Source organism: Lonchura striata, chromosome 11 (assembly GCF_046129695.1).
Source record: "Lonchura striata isolate bLonStr1 chromosome 11, bLonStr1.mat, whole genome shotgun sequence".
NCBI classification, from domain to species: Eukaryota; Metazoa; Chordata; class Aves; order Passeriformes; family Estrildidae; genus Lonchura; species Lonchura striata.
Genome location: NC_134613.1, coordinates 16,798,321 through 16,815,814, shown reverse-complemented (window position 1 = coordinate 16,815,814; position 17,494 = coordinate 16,798,321). Strand labels below are relative to the sequence as shown.

At 53.4% G+C, this 17,494-nt stretch overlaps 2 protein-coding genes across 3 annotated transcripts in view; one reads left to right on the top strand and one right to left on the bottom strand.

The window, feature by feature from the left end:
* Positions 1–7,540, top strand: part of FANCI (FA complementation group I) — a 24,891-nt gene extending 17,351 nt beyond the window's left edge. The window contains exons 26-37 of the mRNA XM_021537619.3: positions 118–234; positions 932–983; positions 1,536–1,663; positions 1,788–1,856; positions 1,982–2,069; positions 2,374–2,558; positions 3,170–3,226; positions 3,311–3,370; positions 4,062–4,148; positions 5,146–5,241; positions 5,778–5,903; positions 6,644–7,540. Coding sequence (XP_021393294.2) covers positions 118–234; positions 932–983; positions 1,536–1,663; positions 1,788–1,856; positions 1,982–2,069; positions 2,374–2,558; positions 3,170–3,226; positions 3,311–3,370; positions 4,062–4,148; positions 5,146–5,241; positions 5,778–5,903; positions 6,644–6,709 — 1,131 coding nt within the window. The 3' untranslated portion in view covers positions 6,710–7,540. The remainder of the gene's footprint in view (positions 1–117; positions 235–931; positions 984–1,535; positions 1,664–1,787; positions 1,857–1,981; positions 2,070–2,373; positions 2,559–3,169; positions 3,227–3,310; positions 3,371–4,061; positions 4,149–5,145; positions 5,242–5,777; positions 5,904–6,643) is intronic.
* Positions 6,330–17,494, bottom strand: POLG (DNA polymerase gamma, catalytic subunit). 2 transcript variants are annotated; one of them, XM_021537620.2, is made up of 23 exons: positions 17,448–17,494; positions 16,167–16,791; positions 15,680–15,875; positions 15,119–15,286; positions 14,745–14,891; positions 14,459–14,538; positions 13,864–14,046; positions 13,590–13,747; positions 13,255–13,378; positions 12,960–13,184; positions 12,688–12,808; positions 12,441–12,512; positions 12,208–12,327; positions 11,867–12,027; positions 11,703–11,756; positions 11,496–11,613; positions 10,927–11,062; positions 10,596–10,842; positions 10,389–10,511; positions 9,918–10,089; positions 9,445–9,653; positions 8,225–8,382; positions 6,330–7,117 (listed from the first exon to the last, which is right to left on the bottom strand). In XM_021537620.2, exons 2-23 carry the CDS (start codon positions 16,745–16,747, stop codon positions 7,056–7,058), a joined length of 3,615 nt encoding a protein of 1,204 aa, XP_021393295.1. In that variant the 5' UTR covers positions 16,748–16,791; positions 17,448–17,494; the 3' UTR covers positions 6,330–7,055. The 2 variants fall into 2 exon arrangements, with proteins under 2 accessions (XP_021393295.1, XP_077642048.1); XM_077785922.1 differs by lacking the exon at positions 17,448–17,494 and having other exon boundaries at positions 16,226–16,417.

The following is a 17,494-nucleotide window of genomic DNA, read 5'->3' as shown; positions in this document are numbered from 1 at the left end:
TGTACTCTCTTCTGTCATTCTCCTTGCTGCTGATCCCTTTATCTGCTTGCAGCTTCTGGTTATTTGCTTATGCAACACACATTCACACTCAGGGGGTGTTTTCCTTCCCCTAACCAGAGGTCCCTGGTGAACCAGCTCAGCAGTGCTGAAGATGACTTCAATGCCAAGGAAACACAGTCACTCATCACTGTTCTCTCCACATTGTCCAAACTCCTGGACCCAGCCTCACAGCAGGTACTCCTCAGCCTTCACATTGTGTCATAGCCATGGGTGTGGGAAGGAGAATATCAGATGGGGTTGGCATCTGTGGGCTCTGGCATGTGTGCCCTGCCTCCTCCCACAGACCACACCAGGTCAAAGGGACAGTTCTGTTACACTGTGAAGAGCTCTCCTGTCACACACCTGCAAGGACACTTCAGAGAAAGTTGTCTTGCCATCACACTCCTGCACATTCTGATCCTACCTTTGAGCACCTGAGTGATTTGTTTGCCTGAGCAGGGACTCCTAACACAGCCTAGCTGTGGTGTGGCCTCCACATGGGAGTAGAGGCAAAAAAGGCCAGCAGACTCATGTCCAGTCCAAACTGGCTGAGTGCCTAATTCCTTCCATGCAAGGAGTCATTTTCTAAAGTGCCCCAATTTTACAAACTAGGAACTGCACTAACTGTGCCAGAAGTCTGGAGTCATCATTTGCCTTAAATTAAATGCAGCTGTTACTCTGTCCAAGGGAATGTATAGCCATTACCCTGTCCTGAATCTCAGTTTTTGACTTGTTAGTAGGCTAAGTGTCCCTTGTGGAACTTCACAGAGCACAGCTGGATTCCCTACTCATCTTCCTCTATAATTCATTGCCTTGGATTTTTATTACTAGTAGTAGTTTTGTATTTTGAATTCTGTTTCAAAGTCATAGTATCTTTTCTCCTCTTAAATAGTTCCTTCAGTTCCTGACTTGGACAGTCAAAGTTTGCAAAGAAAATGCTCTTGGTAAGTAAGCTTTGAGGAGCACATTTAGATGTGATATGTCAGGTCTGACATTAGACCCTTACATGCTCTGTCCTGGTGTTATCTCTTTGTCAAGATACATTCAAGTCCCGTTCTGTGGCAGATTGCCACAACATTGTGATATAAGTACAAGTATTATAGAGGGAGCTCCATCTCTAAAACTATTAGCATTTCTGAAGGAAAGGAAGCCACTCACCTACTTGACTTTTCTCCCTTGTTATGTAGGCTCAAATTGGGATTTATACTCTGCAAAGACTGTATTCTTTCCAGGGTTTGTATTGCACTTCCTCAGTGCTTTTGGTCACCATTGTTCTGTGACCCAACAGCTCCAGTGGGCCATAGTTCCCCTTGCACTATTACAAGGGATGCCTGATGTTTTAAACCCTGTTTTTGTAGCTGGAGTGTTTTGATAGGATTTTCACCTACTGTTGAATCCATACTGAATCTGAGACTTTCCCTCACTGAATGTCTGATGTTCCTAAGTAGCTAGGCAAGCTCTGCACTTGGCACTGTGTCACTTTCTCTTCCCCACAGAGGATATTTCTTGCTGCAAGGGTTTGCTGTCTCTGCTCTTCAGTGTCCACGTTCTCTACAAGAGCCCTGTTGGTCTCCTGCGGGAACTTGCACAAGACATCCACGCCTGCCTGGGAGATATAGATCAGGTATGATGCAGGAGCAGCTGAGCTCTTCCTCACATAGTGCTGTCAGAATTGAGTGCATCTCTGCTGCAAACTATGTGACAGCAGTTAAAGTCTTACCAGAATTTGTTTTCTGTCCTCTGCCCAGGACATAGAAGTGGAGGGTCGGTGCCATTTCGCCATAGTGAATGCCAAGACTGCAGCCCCCACTGTCTGTGTGAGTCAGAACAGCATATGTGTGACACCTGCAGTGTCCAGGGCTACTGTGCTTAGAGCAGCTTGCAGGTTCCTGTTGTGCCAAACTCCTCCAAAAACCTGTTTTGTTATTGGTTTCTGTCTCAGCTGCTGGTTCTGGGTCAGGTGGATAAGGTCCTTGAAGAAGTGGATTGGCTTATCAAGAAACTCACCAGTCTGGGATCAGACACATCAGGTAATGAAAGTGGTCCAGTTCTTACTGTTACACCTCTGTCAAAACAGGTAAAGACAGAGAGCAAAAATACATCTGAGGATTTTGAGATAGCATCATCTGAGGTCAGGTTAAACTCTCCCTTGAGTTGGTTCCACATGAACAAAGTAAGATAAGGGTATTGTCATAAAATCTCTCCAGTGATTATTTTCCCCTTACCCCACTGGGGCTTTATGCATCAGACACAAAGATGGTCTTTTGTGCCTCCCACCTGCACAACCGGATTCATTAGATATATATTCACCAGATATTCACCTCTTTCTTCTAGAAGACTCCTCTCAGGCATCAAACCAAAGTCAGGCTCTGGAGAAAGGTGTAATTCTGCAGCTGGGAACTCTTCTGACAGTCTATCATGAGCTGGTGCAGACTGCACTCCCAGCAGGGAGCTGTGTGGACACACTGCTGAGAAGCCTCAGCAAGACATACGCAATTCTCACCTCCCTCATCAAACATGTGAGTGTGCTCTGCTGACAGTGGGCTGCCTCTGAGCTAAAAACCTTCTCCCCACCTGCTGCAGCAAGCTCACAGTGACCCCTGGCAGCAGCCAGGCTCAGGACTGTGCTGTTGATCTCTTGAAGGAGTTTAGCCCTTGTTCTGTTGGCTTTCATGCCCAGTTTCATGACCTTTCTGAGCAGTGATAGTTGTACCAGTGGAGATAAAAGGAAAGCTTCTCTCCAGCTGAATTTGGCTTTGGATGGCTTGGAGTTGCTGTGTCCAGTGTGTGCTGTGGGTTCCCCTACACAACTGTGTGCACAATGAAGGGCACTCACAGTGTTCTCACAGTGCCACTCATTTCCATTCCCTGAAGTAGGACCTGGGGGAACTGGGCCATGAAATTCCACAGGCCTGTGAAGCTCCTTTGAGACAAAGTGGTGACTGCCCCAGAGCTCTCCTCTCACAGCTCTGGAATACAGACGTGGCATTTGGGATATAACAAGCCACTGGGGAGGGTATCTGTGCAAATCCTGCCCTCCCCACTGTGCCATTCTGTGAGCTGCTTTGAGCTGTGCCTGGATACAGGATAAGAACAGCACACCTAGAAGAAACTCCTTTTTTCCTTGCAGTATATCCAGGCTTGCCGCAGCAGCTCAACTACCATCCCAGGGAGACTGGAAAAGCTGGTGAGTGTGAGCAAATTTCTGGGGAAATGGCTCATTGCCTTGAGTTAGGAGTTAACACCAGCCTCTCTCTCTGCTTCTTTACAGGTGAAGCTCTCAGGTTCCCATCTGACCCCACAGTGTTACTCATTCATTACTTACGTACAGGTAAGGCCTAAATTAACTGGCACAATCACAGCCAGTCTATCTGATGCTGAGTGGTGTATCAGCTCCAGTACACAGGCACCCTTGGGGATTATTAATCTTCTTGACATGACCTGAGTTTCATAGAGTTCAAGCTCTACTTTGTCAAATATAGCATAAGACATTTCAGCACCATTGGGACTGAGCATGCTGATTTCTGCTTGAGCAGAGAAGGAGCTGGGTTTTAGCTGGGTTTTTTTCCCTCTGTTCATGTGGGGTTTTTTGGATGAGATTAATACTGCTGTTAACCACAATGGCAAATAAAGGTCAACAACACTGCAGTCATCACAGTGTGAAGTAATGTGGGTGCCAAAGACTGCAGTGCTGGAGCTGGGATTTATCTGCCTGGAGAGGAACTGGGTACTTGTGTGAGGACCACAGGAATTTTACAACATATTGGGGAAGGTGTCATGGTGTGCAGAGTTATCACTGCTGGGGACTTCTCATACATACACATTTCTGAATGTATAAATTATGAAATTAGTTTCTTTCTTGGTTTTTTTTTTTTGATCATACCTAATTCCACCCTTATATTGCTACCTGTTATCTAGCTGGTAATGCTATTAGCTGGAACAAGGACTTCTCTGGCCTTTCTTGACTGTCCTTTCTTCCCTGCTTACCCTCTAATGACACATCTTTTGGCATTCTCCTTCAGAACATCCACAGTGAGAGCTTAAGCTGTGTAGAAGAGAAGAAAAAGAAGAAGAAAGAGGATGAAGCTGCTGCAGTCTCCACAGTAATGGTAAGACTGACTCACTTCATGACAACATGGGCTGTAGTTGCAGGATTGAAGCTTGTGGTACCTGGTGGCTTCTTACAGATCACCGGATAATTTGTCATTTGGGCCTTTAAGTAAAAATCAAATTTAATATGCTGTAATTTCAGAGAAAAGTCTAAAAAAATAAAACCACAACAAAAAAAGCTATCTTCACTAAATGCAGCTTAAAATCTCATGGACATGAAACAAAGGTCAATCTGGATAGTTTGCCTTTTCTGCTATTTTTACCATTTGGGGTATGCTATGAAATTAGAGATATGGGCTAATTTATTGGAACCAATAATGCATCCTCTTTAAGTAGTTCTTAATTTCATCAGTACATTTCAAGATGAAGGAAGGAATGGTTTCCACTGAAGTAAAGCAGTCAAAAACGACCAGATTATTTGTTTGGGAGCAAGTGAATAGGCTGGCAGGTTCCTGGTCCTTGATGTCCTTTGTACTCCCAGACAGCATTTACTTCGTCTCATCAGCTGTCCCAGACATTCCTGTGATGTTAAGGGTTTAAAAAAGCCACAAATATGATCTCCCTAGCTTTTCCCTGAGTGTATGGAAATGGGCTGAAATGCTGCATGTCCTTCACCACTCTGTCACCGTGGGGAACGAACACCAGTGGTGGTGAATAAGCAGAACGATGTGGTGAAACATTAGGGTGCTCCTTGCTTGGATGGCTCATGCTTGTGATGCCTTGGGAAGAGCTGGAGCAGAGGAGCTGCTGACAGGGATGTCAGGGCTGTGGACTGCAGGCAGAGCACAAAACAATGCATGGGAGAGCCTCACTGCAGAACCATCTTGGGAGTCAACTTAAAGCTAGTGACAAAGCTGACAAGGCTTGCTGGTTGGGACAGGACTGGTACAAAGCAAGGCTACTGAAGACTCTTTTCTAAACTGGGAATGTTGTGGTCTTCATGTCATGCTACAGTGCCATTGTGCCCTTCCAAATCTGATCCATCTCACATTTCAGGCCAAGGTGCTTCGGGAGACCAAGCCAATCCCAAACCTGATTTTTGCAATTGAGCAATATGAGAAGTTCCTTATCCATCTCTCCAAGAAGTCAAAGGTAATGGAAAGCAGAGAGATCTTCTGTGACCTGAACCTGGTGCAACAGTGAGATCAATGACATGGTGGAGGGCTGTTGTTAACGTCTCTTTTAATGCTCAAATTAGGAAGGTGTAGGGACCTTTCAGCCCTTGCCTGTGCTCCTGGCCCAACACTGCTGAATTGTTGCCATATTGATACCAGCCCGTGCCAACAGCAGTCCTGCCTGTGACCTGTGGTTCCTGGTGGAGCAGGAACATGCACACTTTGTGCCACCTTTCCTCACTCTCCCCCAGTCTGTGTCATGAAATGTACCACAAGGTCCTACATGAGAGTGACAATAGCTGGCAATCACTTGGCTTTTAGGAGAGTGTGAATGGGCCTCTGGGCTGCACGGGGGCAGGTGCTTTTGCACCCACTTTGTGCTTCAGTCCTGCATTATTACTGTGATGGACTCTGTCCCAGTGCTGTGCAAAGGACTAGGCAGGGTAGAACACTAAACTTAAGATGCTCATGGCTGAATGTTTTCCCTGCCTGGTTTCCCCTTGGCTGCTGCAGGTGAACCTGATGCAGTACATGAAGTTAAGCACCTCCCGGGATTTCCGCATCAACGCCTCCGTGCTGGACAGCGCCCTGCAGGAGCGGAACTCGGAGGATGCTGAGAACGAGCCACACAACGACCAGGTCAGCATTCATTTGGCTGCTTTTACTGATAGGTTTCCTCCTCTTTGGAAGCCAGCTGTATTTGTGAGTTGTGCAGGAATGTGTGAGGTTAGAACAGCTTGTCTTTCCTGGGTTAGTTCTCACTAGGTTGATAGGAAGGAGTGAACAGCTTCTCTCAGAACACCCCCTATACCCCAGCCCTCTGCCTCAAGCAGCCTTTATTGTCATGCACCAGCTCTGTCCCTGATCTTGGGAAGTGAAATTGTTGGCCAGGATCAGACCTTTGCACCACAATACAAAGTGGTTTTTGCATGCAAGTTTTTGTAGATAAAGATCTGGCAGGGCAAATTCTGCGAGGCATCATTCTCCTCAGACCCATCTCTACTACATAGTGCTGGTGAAGGCAGTGCAACATTCTGGCTAAGAAAAATAAAGAGTTTACTCTGCTGATTGTCCAGGTTTTTATTGGTGCTTCTGTCCATATTTTCCTGAGTATTTCAACAAGCCAAAACCCAGGACAGAGTCCCTGTCCTGTGCCACTGGTAGCCCTTGATCTAAGTTCCAGCATGAACTGGGGAGGGGGTGGCCCATGGGGAAGGTCTCAGTGGCTGACAAGAATCCCATATTCAGGTCATTTTGTTAGTGAGAAAAAGAGCTAAATTCTGTTCTGCACAGCTGGCTTCTTGCTCTAGGTAAACATTCCTTAGACTACTCACACAAAAACAATCACACTCTACTGCTGCTCTCCCTCCCCTCTCCAGAGCAGCACAGCGGAGCAGACAGATGAGAACCAGGAACCCAAAAAGAAGAGACAGAGAAAAAAATAAACTGGGGTTGCTGCCACTGCCTCCTCTCACAGTGCCTGTTCCATGGTGGACTTGGAGGCTGCAGATATGGAGACGATGGTTTATTGCTTCTCTTGCCAAATACTTATGCCTTCTTCCTTTGTGTCCACGGGAGCGACTCTGGCCCCTGTCTCAGGTTTCACAGCTGGCTGCTGCCATCAGAAGAAGTACCTTTGCTATTTGAATCTTCCTCAGACACATCCCTTCTTACAGCAAAATGGAAAGGGAGCAGCTGGGATCAGTCAGTCCCTGCCAAAAGATCTGCTTCTGAAAGGACAGGGAGGCTTTGGCACGTGGTGTGGACAGCTGTCCTGGCACTCTGGTGTCATCACTGCTTCTCCAGCGAGCCTTTGGTTATTTCAATTATCTGATATATATCCAGTGCTTCCCCTGGAAGACAAGGGGACAGTCAGTTCCCTGCAGTACACTCAGACTGCGACGCAAGAGAGTGATGGTTGGGATTCACTTTAGTTCAGGGCATCTAGCACAGAACGCCCTAAATTTGTTCAAATTTCAGTTTTGGGTAGTGGTGAGAATGCAAAAACCAGCACCAGTAGGGAGCTGGGAACATGAGCTGTTCTGCCTTGGAGTTGAAGCTGCTGTGTGCATCTCCTGAGCAGCGAGAGGCCACAGCTTCCTCTGCCCAGGCTGGTTTTGCTGTTATGTTTTTGCTGACCCTGATTGTGATGCACTTGTTTAATTTGCCTTGCTCTTGGTGAAAAGTGCCCTTTTTGCCTACAGAGCACAAATTCTGTTTCTGAAAGCACCCTTTACCTGTAAAAGTCCTAATAAAGGTTACTTAAGGGCAGAGCATCTGATGTGTGCAGTGACTGAGAAAACAAATCTGAGGACAGGTTCTTCCCTTATCTGGGAAAGAGCTGCTACACGGTGAGGAGGAGCTGCTTTCCCAGCCACGAGTTAAATGTTTGCTTGCAGCAATTGGAGGGTTACACTGCGTGCAGACAGGGATGACTTGAGGCCTTGGGACTGCTGAGGGAAGCACCCAGCAACACCAGAGCAGTTCTCTGAACAGAGCTGTGCTTGGCTAAGGGAGAGCAGGGAAGGACGGAAAGAAACAAAAATGGAAAAGTTTGGGTCTGCAGGGCAAAATAGACAAAGCAAGGTTGCTGAGGTGCTTCCTTTCAGAGAAGAAATTAAATTTGGTTTGTGTTAGAAGTGCACAGGAGGGCTCCTCCAAGGGGCACAAAGCAAACAAAGAGTGGGTGAACAGAGCCAGGCCTGGCTCTTAATTTTCACAAATATTTGGAAAGCAGCAGCAGGAACACTCAAAGACTGAGGAAAGAGGGGCAGGCTCCAGTACTGTGGCTGCCCTGTGGGTCATCTGTCAGGAACCAAGGGGCTCATGAGGTGCCTCAGCTGAGCAGAGCCCTCAGGGAATGACTTCTCAGGCTCTGCTTAAGCTGGGAAGGCTCATACAGAGGAGATCACAGGGGGCAGCTTGCAGGTGGAGAGGAGATTACAGGGAACACTGCTCACCTTGAGGGATGCCATACTTCTCCATCCCCATGGGATTTGATGGTGTCACACAGTTCATGGTCACCTCTTTCCTTAAGCACTGGTCAATATCCACTGCACTGAAGAAAGCCACTGATTGTGGCAGGTCCTGGAGGCCCAGTTTGTAGGCAAACATGCACCTGGAGAGCAAGAAAGCAGGTGGGACAGTGCTGGACATCACCCTTGGCCTTGTCACACCCAGTTCCAATCAGCCACATTTACCAACACTGGCCAGGCACCCCTCACAGGGTATTGTGCACCCACATCAGTCAGCAGGTAGGGGTCAAGGTGCTTTCTAAGTCCTGGATAGCAGGAGGGTCAAGTGTAGCTAAAAGGGGCATGGGAGGAACAGTAATGGAGCCTCCTTGAGAACATGGAAGAATTTTGCTCCTCACTGCTGGCTAATCCTCCCTGGCAGGCAGAGCAGATGCAGGATTTTCCCAGCAGGAAGGTCTGTGCTCACAGGAGCCAGCACAAAGGCAGGAACGTCAGGGTGCCTGCCCCGCTGCGGCTGCAGAAAGGCTGCTTGTGTCATTCCTGCCTCCACACAGGAGAAACAGCTCACCTTGGGCAGCTCCTGTGTAACCAAACACCCCACAGTGCTGGGAAGGGGATTTGGCAAAGCTGGCTGTGCCAGAGCTGGATCAACTGGAGCCCTTGGAGATCAGGAGCTTTCTAGGCTGAGCTTAGTTCTGCATGGGGCAGGGAAGCAGCAGGAGCAGCCCAGGCTGTGGGAGGGGTGACAGTGCTGGTGCTCACAGCAGAGATGAGCCATGCCCCCTGCTGTCCCCTGAAGGCAGCAGGGGATGAGGGATGGGACAGTTTCAGGCTCCCAGCTCCTCAACTAAGCCAAAGGCTGCTGCCATGTGACAGCTGCAGACCTAAGGGAACAGGAAGAAATGCACTTGAATCCCAGCAGAGCCAGTTACTGGCTCCATCCCTGCAGGGCCAAAAGCTGATGATAAAAAAAAAAAAAAGCTTTTGCCAGCACATTATCCCTGGAAATCAAAGCTGAGGTCCATTTATAGCCACCTGAGTCCACATGAAGGAACTGCAGCCCCCAGTGCTGCTAATTTGCCCTGAGCAGAAGAAAACTGCTCTACACCAGCTTGCTGTAGGCAAAGCCAACCCCAGGGGCTTGCCTGTCCCACTCCAGCTGCTGCTGCTCCTCCCCAGGAGACACCAGAGCCACCACATCTCACCTTGTGAGGAGGTTGGTGATCTGCAGGGCCAGGGCTGCCCGGTAGCGATCCTGGTGCTGGACCAGGTACCGCACCTCGTCGTGGATGCTGATGCAGAAGCGCCCGTTGATGTCAAACTCCTCAAACAGCCACTTCATGGCTACCAGCATGAGGTGCAGGTAGTCAACAGCCGAGCTCTGCACCACCCAGTTCACTCTGCTGGTCACAAACTGGGGAAAGGAAAGAGCTGGACGGTAAGAGAGCACTGCAGTCAAGGGCACGGTACCCACACAGGACAGCTCCTGGGAGAAATCTGTCCAACTCAGGGCGGTTGGGTTTTCTTGGTGGCATGGAGATAAAGGCACAATGGGTTTCTGAATGGCTACAAGACCCTAGCGGGCCTCCAGCAATCTAAGAGGGGCTGAACATCAGGTATCCACTTCAGAAAAGATAAGCAAAGCCAAAATCTCAGCATCTCAGAGCTGCATCCTTACCTCCCCCTTGACCATGGCAGGCTCCAGGGCCCTGCTGATGTGACAGCCCAGCACTGGGGTCTGTGGGGAGGGGGATAAGGCAATGCTTTCCAGCTTGTTGAACATCTCAGACTCAGTGCCTCCAGCCCACACTCTTTGCTCCACCACGTTCCACTTCTTGTCCCTCCTGGACCTGTGGGGCAGAGGGGAGGTTTACTGAAAAAGTGGGAGGGGATTGCAGATCCCCATTTGAGACCCTTAAACACTCCCTATTGGTTTGGGGCTGCAGGATGAGATCCTGCTAACTGTTCACTGGGAAAGTGGGTGAGGCTGACAGCTCCCAAATCAAACCTCCTTGGCCCCGGAGGAGCAGGAAGGGTGGACCAGACTATCCAGCCCCATCTCTCTTCTCTGCCTAATGCCCATCAGGCTGCAGCACTCTCCCCCTCACATCCCGATGCCACCGAGTCGTGCAGGGTCAGACCATCTCACCCTTTCATGGCTTCTCTCTGGAGCCGCTGGACATCCTGGGCCGACACCGATCCATCCTCCGCCCTGTCCACAGCCAGGTCCAGCTTCGCCACCAGCCACTCCCCCTCCTCAGAGAGATGGAACCTGGAAGGGAGAGCGAGTAACCCAGCTCCTCTGGGTGGAGCACCGCCCCCAGCCCTGTCTGCACTCTCCCCGGGCAGCACCCACCTGCGGATGCCCTTGGTGACAGCGTACATCTGCTGGGCCTTCTCCCGTGCCTGCTGCTGCGTCAGCCGGTGGTTGAACTGCATCAGCAGCCGCTCGGCAAAGGGCTGCCCCGCCCCGTAGATGCGCCCGTAGTTGAAGACCTTGGCGTGCTCCCGGCTGATGCCCACGGTGGCGGCCGTCTTGCTGTGCAGGTCCGTGGCGTTGCTCTTCTTGCCCTGCAGAGTCATCCAGCCGAAGGCCGTGCAGCCTGCGGGAGGGGAGCAGAGGTTGGACACCCAGCGGGGTCAGGATGAGGATGGGGGGATCACCCCCCTGCCTTGCCCTGGCTCACCGTGCATGCCAGCGAACTGCGCCTCGCCGAGCACGGCGGCGATCCACAGCTCCTGGGAATCCACGTCTGCGCCCACCAGGGCGTAGCCAGGTGGCACCTGGACCATGGCTTTCAGCTCGCTGCCCACCCGGTCGGCCTGCAGGACACGATGCCCAGGTGAGCACATCCCTCTCCTCCATGGCAGAGGAGCAGCCTTCCTCACACAGCCAGAGAGAGCTGGCACAGCACCCTGTGCCCCTAAGCTTTGCTCGCAATGTCAAAACCGGGTTTAAGTCATGGACCATCACCCACTTGGTTACTCCAGCAAAGAAGGGAGCTTGAGAAAAGACAGAAACTGGTATGTTGCTGTTTTCTTCCCCTTTGACCACATCCTGAAGTTCCACAGCCCCTGCCGACTCCTTCCTTTCTCCCACATGAAAGCACATCAGCGAGAGGACCCCAGCTCTGCCCTGCCACCCCAAATCCCAACATCCACATCCAACCCCTATTCCAGCCCAAACACCTCCCATCAGTCCAAAACAAAGAGGGAGCCCCAAAACACTCCCACAAGGATCCGAGCGTGGCCATACCCGGGCATTGCTGGCTGTCAGCCAGGTGGGCTCCACCGCCCGGCGGGTGACAGTGCCTGCGGTCACCACCTGCGGCAGGATGGCCCCGTAATTGTCCTCCTCGTTATAGTCGGGATGCCTGGGACAGAGGCAAGGATGAGCATCACCCTGCAAGTGCCCTCCTGGCGCAGGCTAAAGGGAACAACAGTCCAGATTTGGGTACCATACCTGGTCACCACACGGGGCAGCTCCCCTTTCTTCAGCCACACCACCATCTGGGAACTGAGGGGACACACTGTAGGTGAGATGCTGAGCCCCCGTGCATCCACACAAACTCCCCTGTCTCAACAGCCTCCACCCACAGAGGTGTCACCACGAAGGCAGCTGCTCACCTGATCCGCTTGTGAGCATTTCTCCAAAATGAGATCATTTTGTTAATCTCAAGGGCCCTTGTCCCATGTGTGCGGCCCACAGCAGCCCGCAGGGTGCCGTCCTCCATCTGGGGCAGGAAATCCTTGGCAAAAGGGCTTCCCACGTTGTTATCATTCCCATCCTTTAGCAGCAAAAGAGGTGTCATGGCTCAGCAAGCCACAACTCCACATCAGCAAAGCTCTGTGCATCCTCCTGTCCCAGCTACAGAGATGGGTTTCCCCCACCCAATCCCACAGAATGTGATCACTTGGATCCCAGCAGCACTGGGGGGACAGGAAGAGCCTCAGGAGCCCCAGCTTGCCTTGTGAGGCAGCTTGAAGAACCAGCACCCAGGGATGTTGACATCGTTGTAGGGACCATTGCCATGGTGGAACGAGGGCTTGCTCTTCATCTCTGCCCCCCTCAGCTCTTCCATCTCTGCCTGTGACCAGCAAAGTAAAGCAGTGCCAGGAACATTTTCAAGCATGGCAGGAAGGGGAAATCAAGGAAAGAGAGATCAATCCACCACCCCATTCCACAGGAAACCCCCCTTACCAGCACCAGGCTCTGGTCTGCTTTGCTCATTTTCTCCTCTGGATCCACCTCAGTCCGGCTCAGCTCCTCCATCTACGGCAGAGAGGGACCATGGGGGAGCCAGATCAAACACCAATCCTCCAGTAACCCTTCTTAAAGGGAATTTCTTACTTGCAGCCCCACACAGCACTGGTTACTGCGTACACACAGGAGGAAGCACAGCCCCACACCTCCCTCCCACCAGGGAACCCTCCATGCCCTCCTTCACCTTCTGCCATATCGTGCTGCTGTCCATCACCAGCAGCTCGTCCTCCACAGCTGCCTCCAGCCCCGGGGGCTGCTCCTTGCCCTTCTCCAGGCAGTGCTGCCTGTACAGGTCCTCAATCGCCCTGGCAAAGGAGAGGCCAGGGCTGACGCACCCACAGAGGACCCAAGGTCCTGGGCAGCACCTGGGCAGGGTGCCAGGGTGCCAGGGAGCTCCCAAATACCCCCGTGGGGCAGCTCCCAGCCCAGCCCAGCACCCCATTACACCCCTCTCACCTGTGTGGGCAGGAGGGGCCGTCCGTCTCTAGAGGGGCTGCTGGCAAATTGTCCTGCCGTCCTGGCACCAGGTATCCCCAGCCGTGTTTCTCTGAGTAATGCAGGGGGAAGCCGTCCCAGGCCAGGCGCATCAGCTTTGGGGTCACCCTCATCTGCAGGCTGATGAGGCTGGGGCCAGGCACCCAGCCCTCCTCCTCCAGCCGTGGGCACAGCTTGCGGTACCAGCTGGGGAGCAGCAGGGATGGGTCAGAAAGTGCAGGGCGAGCCCTGGGGACACCCAGGGTCCCCAACTCACCCCGGGTGGCCCGGCAGGTGCTGGAGTCTCTTGGGCTGCAGCGCCACCGTCTCCTTCAGGCGCTCCAGACAGAGCTGGCTCGCAGAGACTTTCAGCTCCTCTTCCTCACTGGGGGGACCAGGGTCTGGTGGGGCAAGGAGAACTGGCTTGCAAAGGGCCCTCTGTGCCACCCTTCTGGGGACAGGGACATCAAACCAGTCCCCCACCATGTGCAGCAGCATGGAACATAGGCCAGCAATGATTCACCCTGCAGCACCAACAAACCTTGTCCCTTTGGGCACCCTGGGAAAGCAGCACTGGAGCATCCCTCATCCCCAGGGATAACCTGTGCTCACCCTCCTGCCATTCCTGTGCTGACTCTTCTGCATCCATTGCTGCTGGGGAGACTCGGCTGTTCCCATCCTGACCTTTCTTCTTCTTCCCTGGATTCTTCTTTTGCTTAAACTCCTGTGTGTCCCATTCGAGATCCCAGAGCCAAGGGTCATCCTTGTACCTGATGACACACCACTGTCACACCACGGCTTTGCTCCTGTCCCTCACACCCACAGCCCCCCATGGACCACCTGGTGCCTTCCTGGATCTCCTTCCTGCAGCCCCAGCCCGTGGTACCTGTGCTTGTGCAGAAGCTGGCAGGCATCATTGGCCAGGTTCATCAAGGACTTTTTCATCTCCTTCTGCAGCTCCTCATAAATACCCTGAGCATCATTCAGGTACCGGTTCCAATTCCCATTGACTGGCAGGTAGGATACTCCCATCTCCAGCATCCCTGCAAACGTGACAGGGTGGGGGCACCTGGATCCCAAAGCAGCAAAGAATTAGATATCTGCCAGAGGGGACAGGCCCTGGAAGCATCACACTACAACAGACATGAAGATGTCTTCATCTAGAGCTTCACAGCCTCACACAACCCTCAATGTTCTTCCCCTAAACCCTGTAAGGATCCCTGCATCTTCTGCCTGCCCTGTGCAACAACCCCAAAACTGCAGGGCTCCAGGCTGCCTCAGGCAGCCTGCTCACATCCCTCAGCCACTGTGCTGCTGTTTATTCCTGGTCAGCTACATGGGAGGGGTCTGAAGTCCCTCCTGGAAAGAGTATCAGGACACCCTAAGGAAAAGATGAGCTACATCCCATGCCCAGAGGCACCATGACCCTCCCCACTGCCCACCAAGCCCACAGCCCCTTGGCCAACACCAGCAGCTCTCACCTCTCCATAAACAGAGGCAGCTGCTCTTGAAACACCTCATGGGTGGCCTGGACATCACGGGCACAGTATGACACCAGGTCCTGGGGACAGCAGCAGGTGAGAGCAGGCAAAGCAACCACCCCTCTGCCAGCACAGGGCAAGGCATCAGGGCTGCAGGAGCACAGAGCAGGTCACAGCCCCACGCACACCCAATGCTGTAAGAAAGGGCAGCAAAATGGAAACTACCCCAGCAGCCACTACCACCCTGCTCCCCTCTCCAGCTCCTGTCGGGGATGGCCTCCTGCACCTGGAAGTTACTCCTGATGTCATCCATGGTGCCCTTGACAAAGATCTCCCGTGCCTCCTTCTCCAGCGGCTCCCCCCCGACGTAGAGCGCGTGCACATCCGCCAGGTTGTTGATGCTGCTGACGTGCACCCAGTCCCACGAGGTGACCTGTGACAACAGGGGGGGTCACACACTGTGGGGGGACAACCAGCTGCAGCCAAGATCAGGAGGAGTAAAGGATCCTGCTGCTCCAGCTGAAACCAAGGCCGCCTTATCTGAAAGGCGCTGGGAGAGCTTCACTCACTGGAGCTGCTCCAACAGCTCCAAACGGCCCCACCAGAGGAGCACCCGGTGCCCTGCACCCACAGCACTGCCAGCAGCTCAGCAGCACTCACCGCCGGCCCCTCTGCCTTGCTGCGTGTCCTCTTCATGTGCTCCTTGACCTGCTGCAGCCCCTTCCTCTTGCCGTGCTTGGCAGCCATCCAGAGGCTGCGCTGGAAGCCCGTCAGCCCCGAGATGGCCATGTGCATGCTCATGGTGTCCAGGAAACGCATCTTGGAGCCCTGGGACACAACAAAGCGAGAGAAAAGAGAGGGTTGGGATATGCTGGAGGAGATGCAAGTCCTCTGCTCAAGCTGCTTTTGCTAAGGGAAACTTTACCTCCCACACTCCCCTTTTGAGAGCCAAAAGCATCCCCAGTGCAGCTGTCAGTTGCTCAAAGGTTCCTGCCACATCCCCAGCTGCCACCCCGCAGCCTCCAGCAGCCCTACAGGGTGCAACAAGATCTTCCTCTAAAGGGATCCAGCCTCAACCTGTTCTGCAGGACAAAGTGAGTGCAAACCTGGGGTACCTGTGCTGAACAACATCTGTCAAAGTAACCCTCGAGAGCCAATGCAAATGATTCTCTGGGTAAGAAATTGCAGCTGCCAGAACAAAGCAAAGGCTCAGTGGATTACCTGGATAAGATATTGCTCCTTGATGAATGCCCGGTCAAAGGCCACGTTGTGTCCCACCACCACTCTCTCTGTCCAGTCCTGTTTGCTGGCACAGCTGGCGCCTGCTGGGCTCTCCATGGGAATGAGGTCGGCCAGGGTGAGGTGGCTGGACCAGGAGTAACGCTGCTCCAGCAGCCGCCTGCTGCACCACGAGTACCTGGGGGGGACACGCAGCACTGCGGCTGTCACAAAGCAGCCACGGGGTGCTGAGCAGGACCCCAGCTGTGCCAGGGAGGTGACCAACCCAGGGAGTGCTGCTCTTGCTAAGCAGGACACACACCCCACACCCCACACCCCAGAGCCATGCTCTAGGGCTTTGTTGTGCCCTCCCTGCAAGCCAGCAGTGGATTGCAGGACGAGGCTGCACTCAGGACCATCCCCATCCTGCCACAACCATCCCCTCCAGCCCTGCTGCGACCCCAGCGTCGCCGCCGGCACCGCGTCTCACCAGGCGTGCGGGGAGACCGCCACGGCCAGCGTGGGGCAGTGGCCATCGGCCACACACACCTCCACGTCCACCACCAGCGCCCGCTCCTCGGGGAAGTCGACGGGCTCCGCTCGCCCCTCGGGGCCATAGCGGGTCCAGCCCAGCTGCCGGGCCCAGCGCTGGGGCAGCGGGGGCAGCCGGCAGCGCAGCAGCTCCTCGGCCGCCTCCAGGTAGGGCAAGCTCTGCTTCTGCGCCAGCAGGCGAAAGTGCTCGTCGATGTTGTCCCCGTACATGCGGGGCAGCTGCAGCTCCACGTCGGGCAGCGTGGACGTCTCCTTGCCCCACAGCTCGTGGCGCTGCAGGTGCCGCACGCTCCGCTGCACCTCCTCCTCCGAGTAGCGCACCTGGGCCCCCCGGAAGATCTGCTCGTGGAGGGTCCTGGAGAGCATCTGGATGTTGAGGGGGTTCATGCGCCGCTGGCCTGCGGCCGCCTCCCGGCTCGGCTCCTGCGGCAGCGGGCGGCCGGCCGAGGAGCTGGACGGGCATCGCCGGGGCTGGGGGCTGCAGCCCTGCGCCGAGCGCATCCAGGACACGCGTCTCATCGTCCCCACGGCTCCGGGACGTGCCCCGGCACGGGCAGCTGGAGCTGCGGGGGGAGAAAAGGCGAGGGGTGAGCTCAGCACTGATCCCTGCCATGCACGCACTGTCCTTGCAGTCACACGCTCCTCTGTACCGCTGGGCCCCCACACCGCCGTGACCCCCTATAGCTGTGTCCCCACACAGACGTTTTCTCTCCTCTAGCTGTGTCCCCATACAGATGTTTTCCCTCATATAACTGTGTCCCCATACAGGGTGTTTTCCCCCATACAGCCATGCCCCATACAGATGTTTCCCCATACACTCCAAATTGCACTCCCCATATTACTCTCCAAAGTGTAAATAGCAGATGTTTTCTCCCATACAGCCGTACTCCACACAGCCGTGCAGATGTTTTCCCATACAGAAGTTTTCTCCCATACAGCCGTACTCCACACAGCCGTGCAGATGTTTCCCCACACAAAAGTTTTCTGCCATACAGCCGTGCTCGCCATACAGATATTTTCCCCCATACAGATGTTTTCTCCCATACAGCCGTGCCCCCAAGCAGATGTTTCCCCATAGAGATGTTTTCCCCCATACAGCCATGCTCGCCATACAGATGTTTTCCCCCATACAGGTGTTCTCCCCCATCCAGACGTGCCCCCATACAGATGTTCTCCCCCCCATACAGATGTTCCCCCCCAAATTCCCCCCGGTTCCCACCTGGTTCCCGCAAGCGCCACCGGGGCCTGGACCGGCGGGCAGATCCA

Excerpts from the sequence above, each read along its gene's own strand:
- POLG (XM_021537620.2), bottom strand. The coding sequence starts at position 16,747 with ATGAGACGCGTGTCCTGGATGCGCTCGGCGCAGGGCTGCAGCCCCCAG. Across the intron at positions 15,876-16,166 it reads GCGGTCTCCCCGCACGCCTG|GTACTCGTGGTGCAGCAGGC; the intron begins GTGAGACGCGGT and ends TGTCCCCCCCAG. Across the intron at positions 11,757-11,866 it reads AATGCTCACAAGCGGATCAG|TTCCCAGATGGTGGTGTGGC; the intron begins GTGAGCAGCTGC and ends GTGTCCCCTCAG.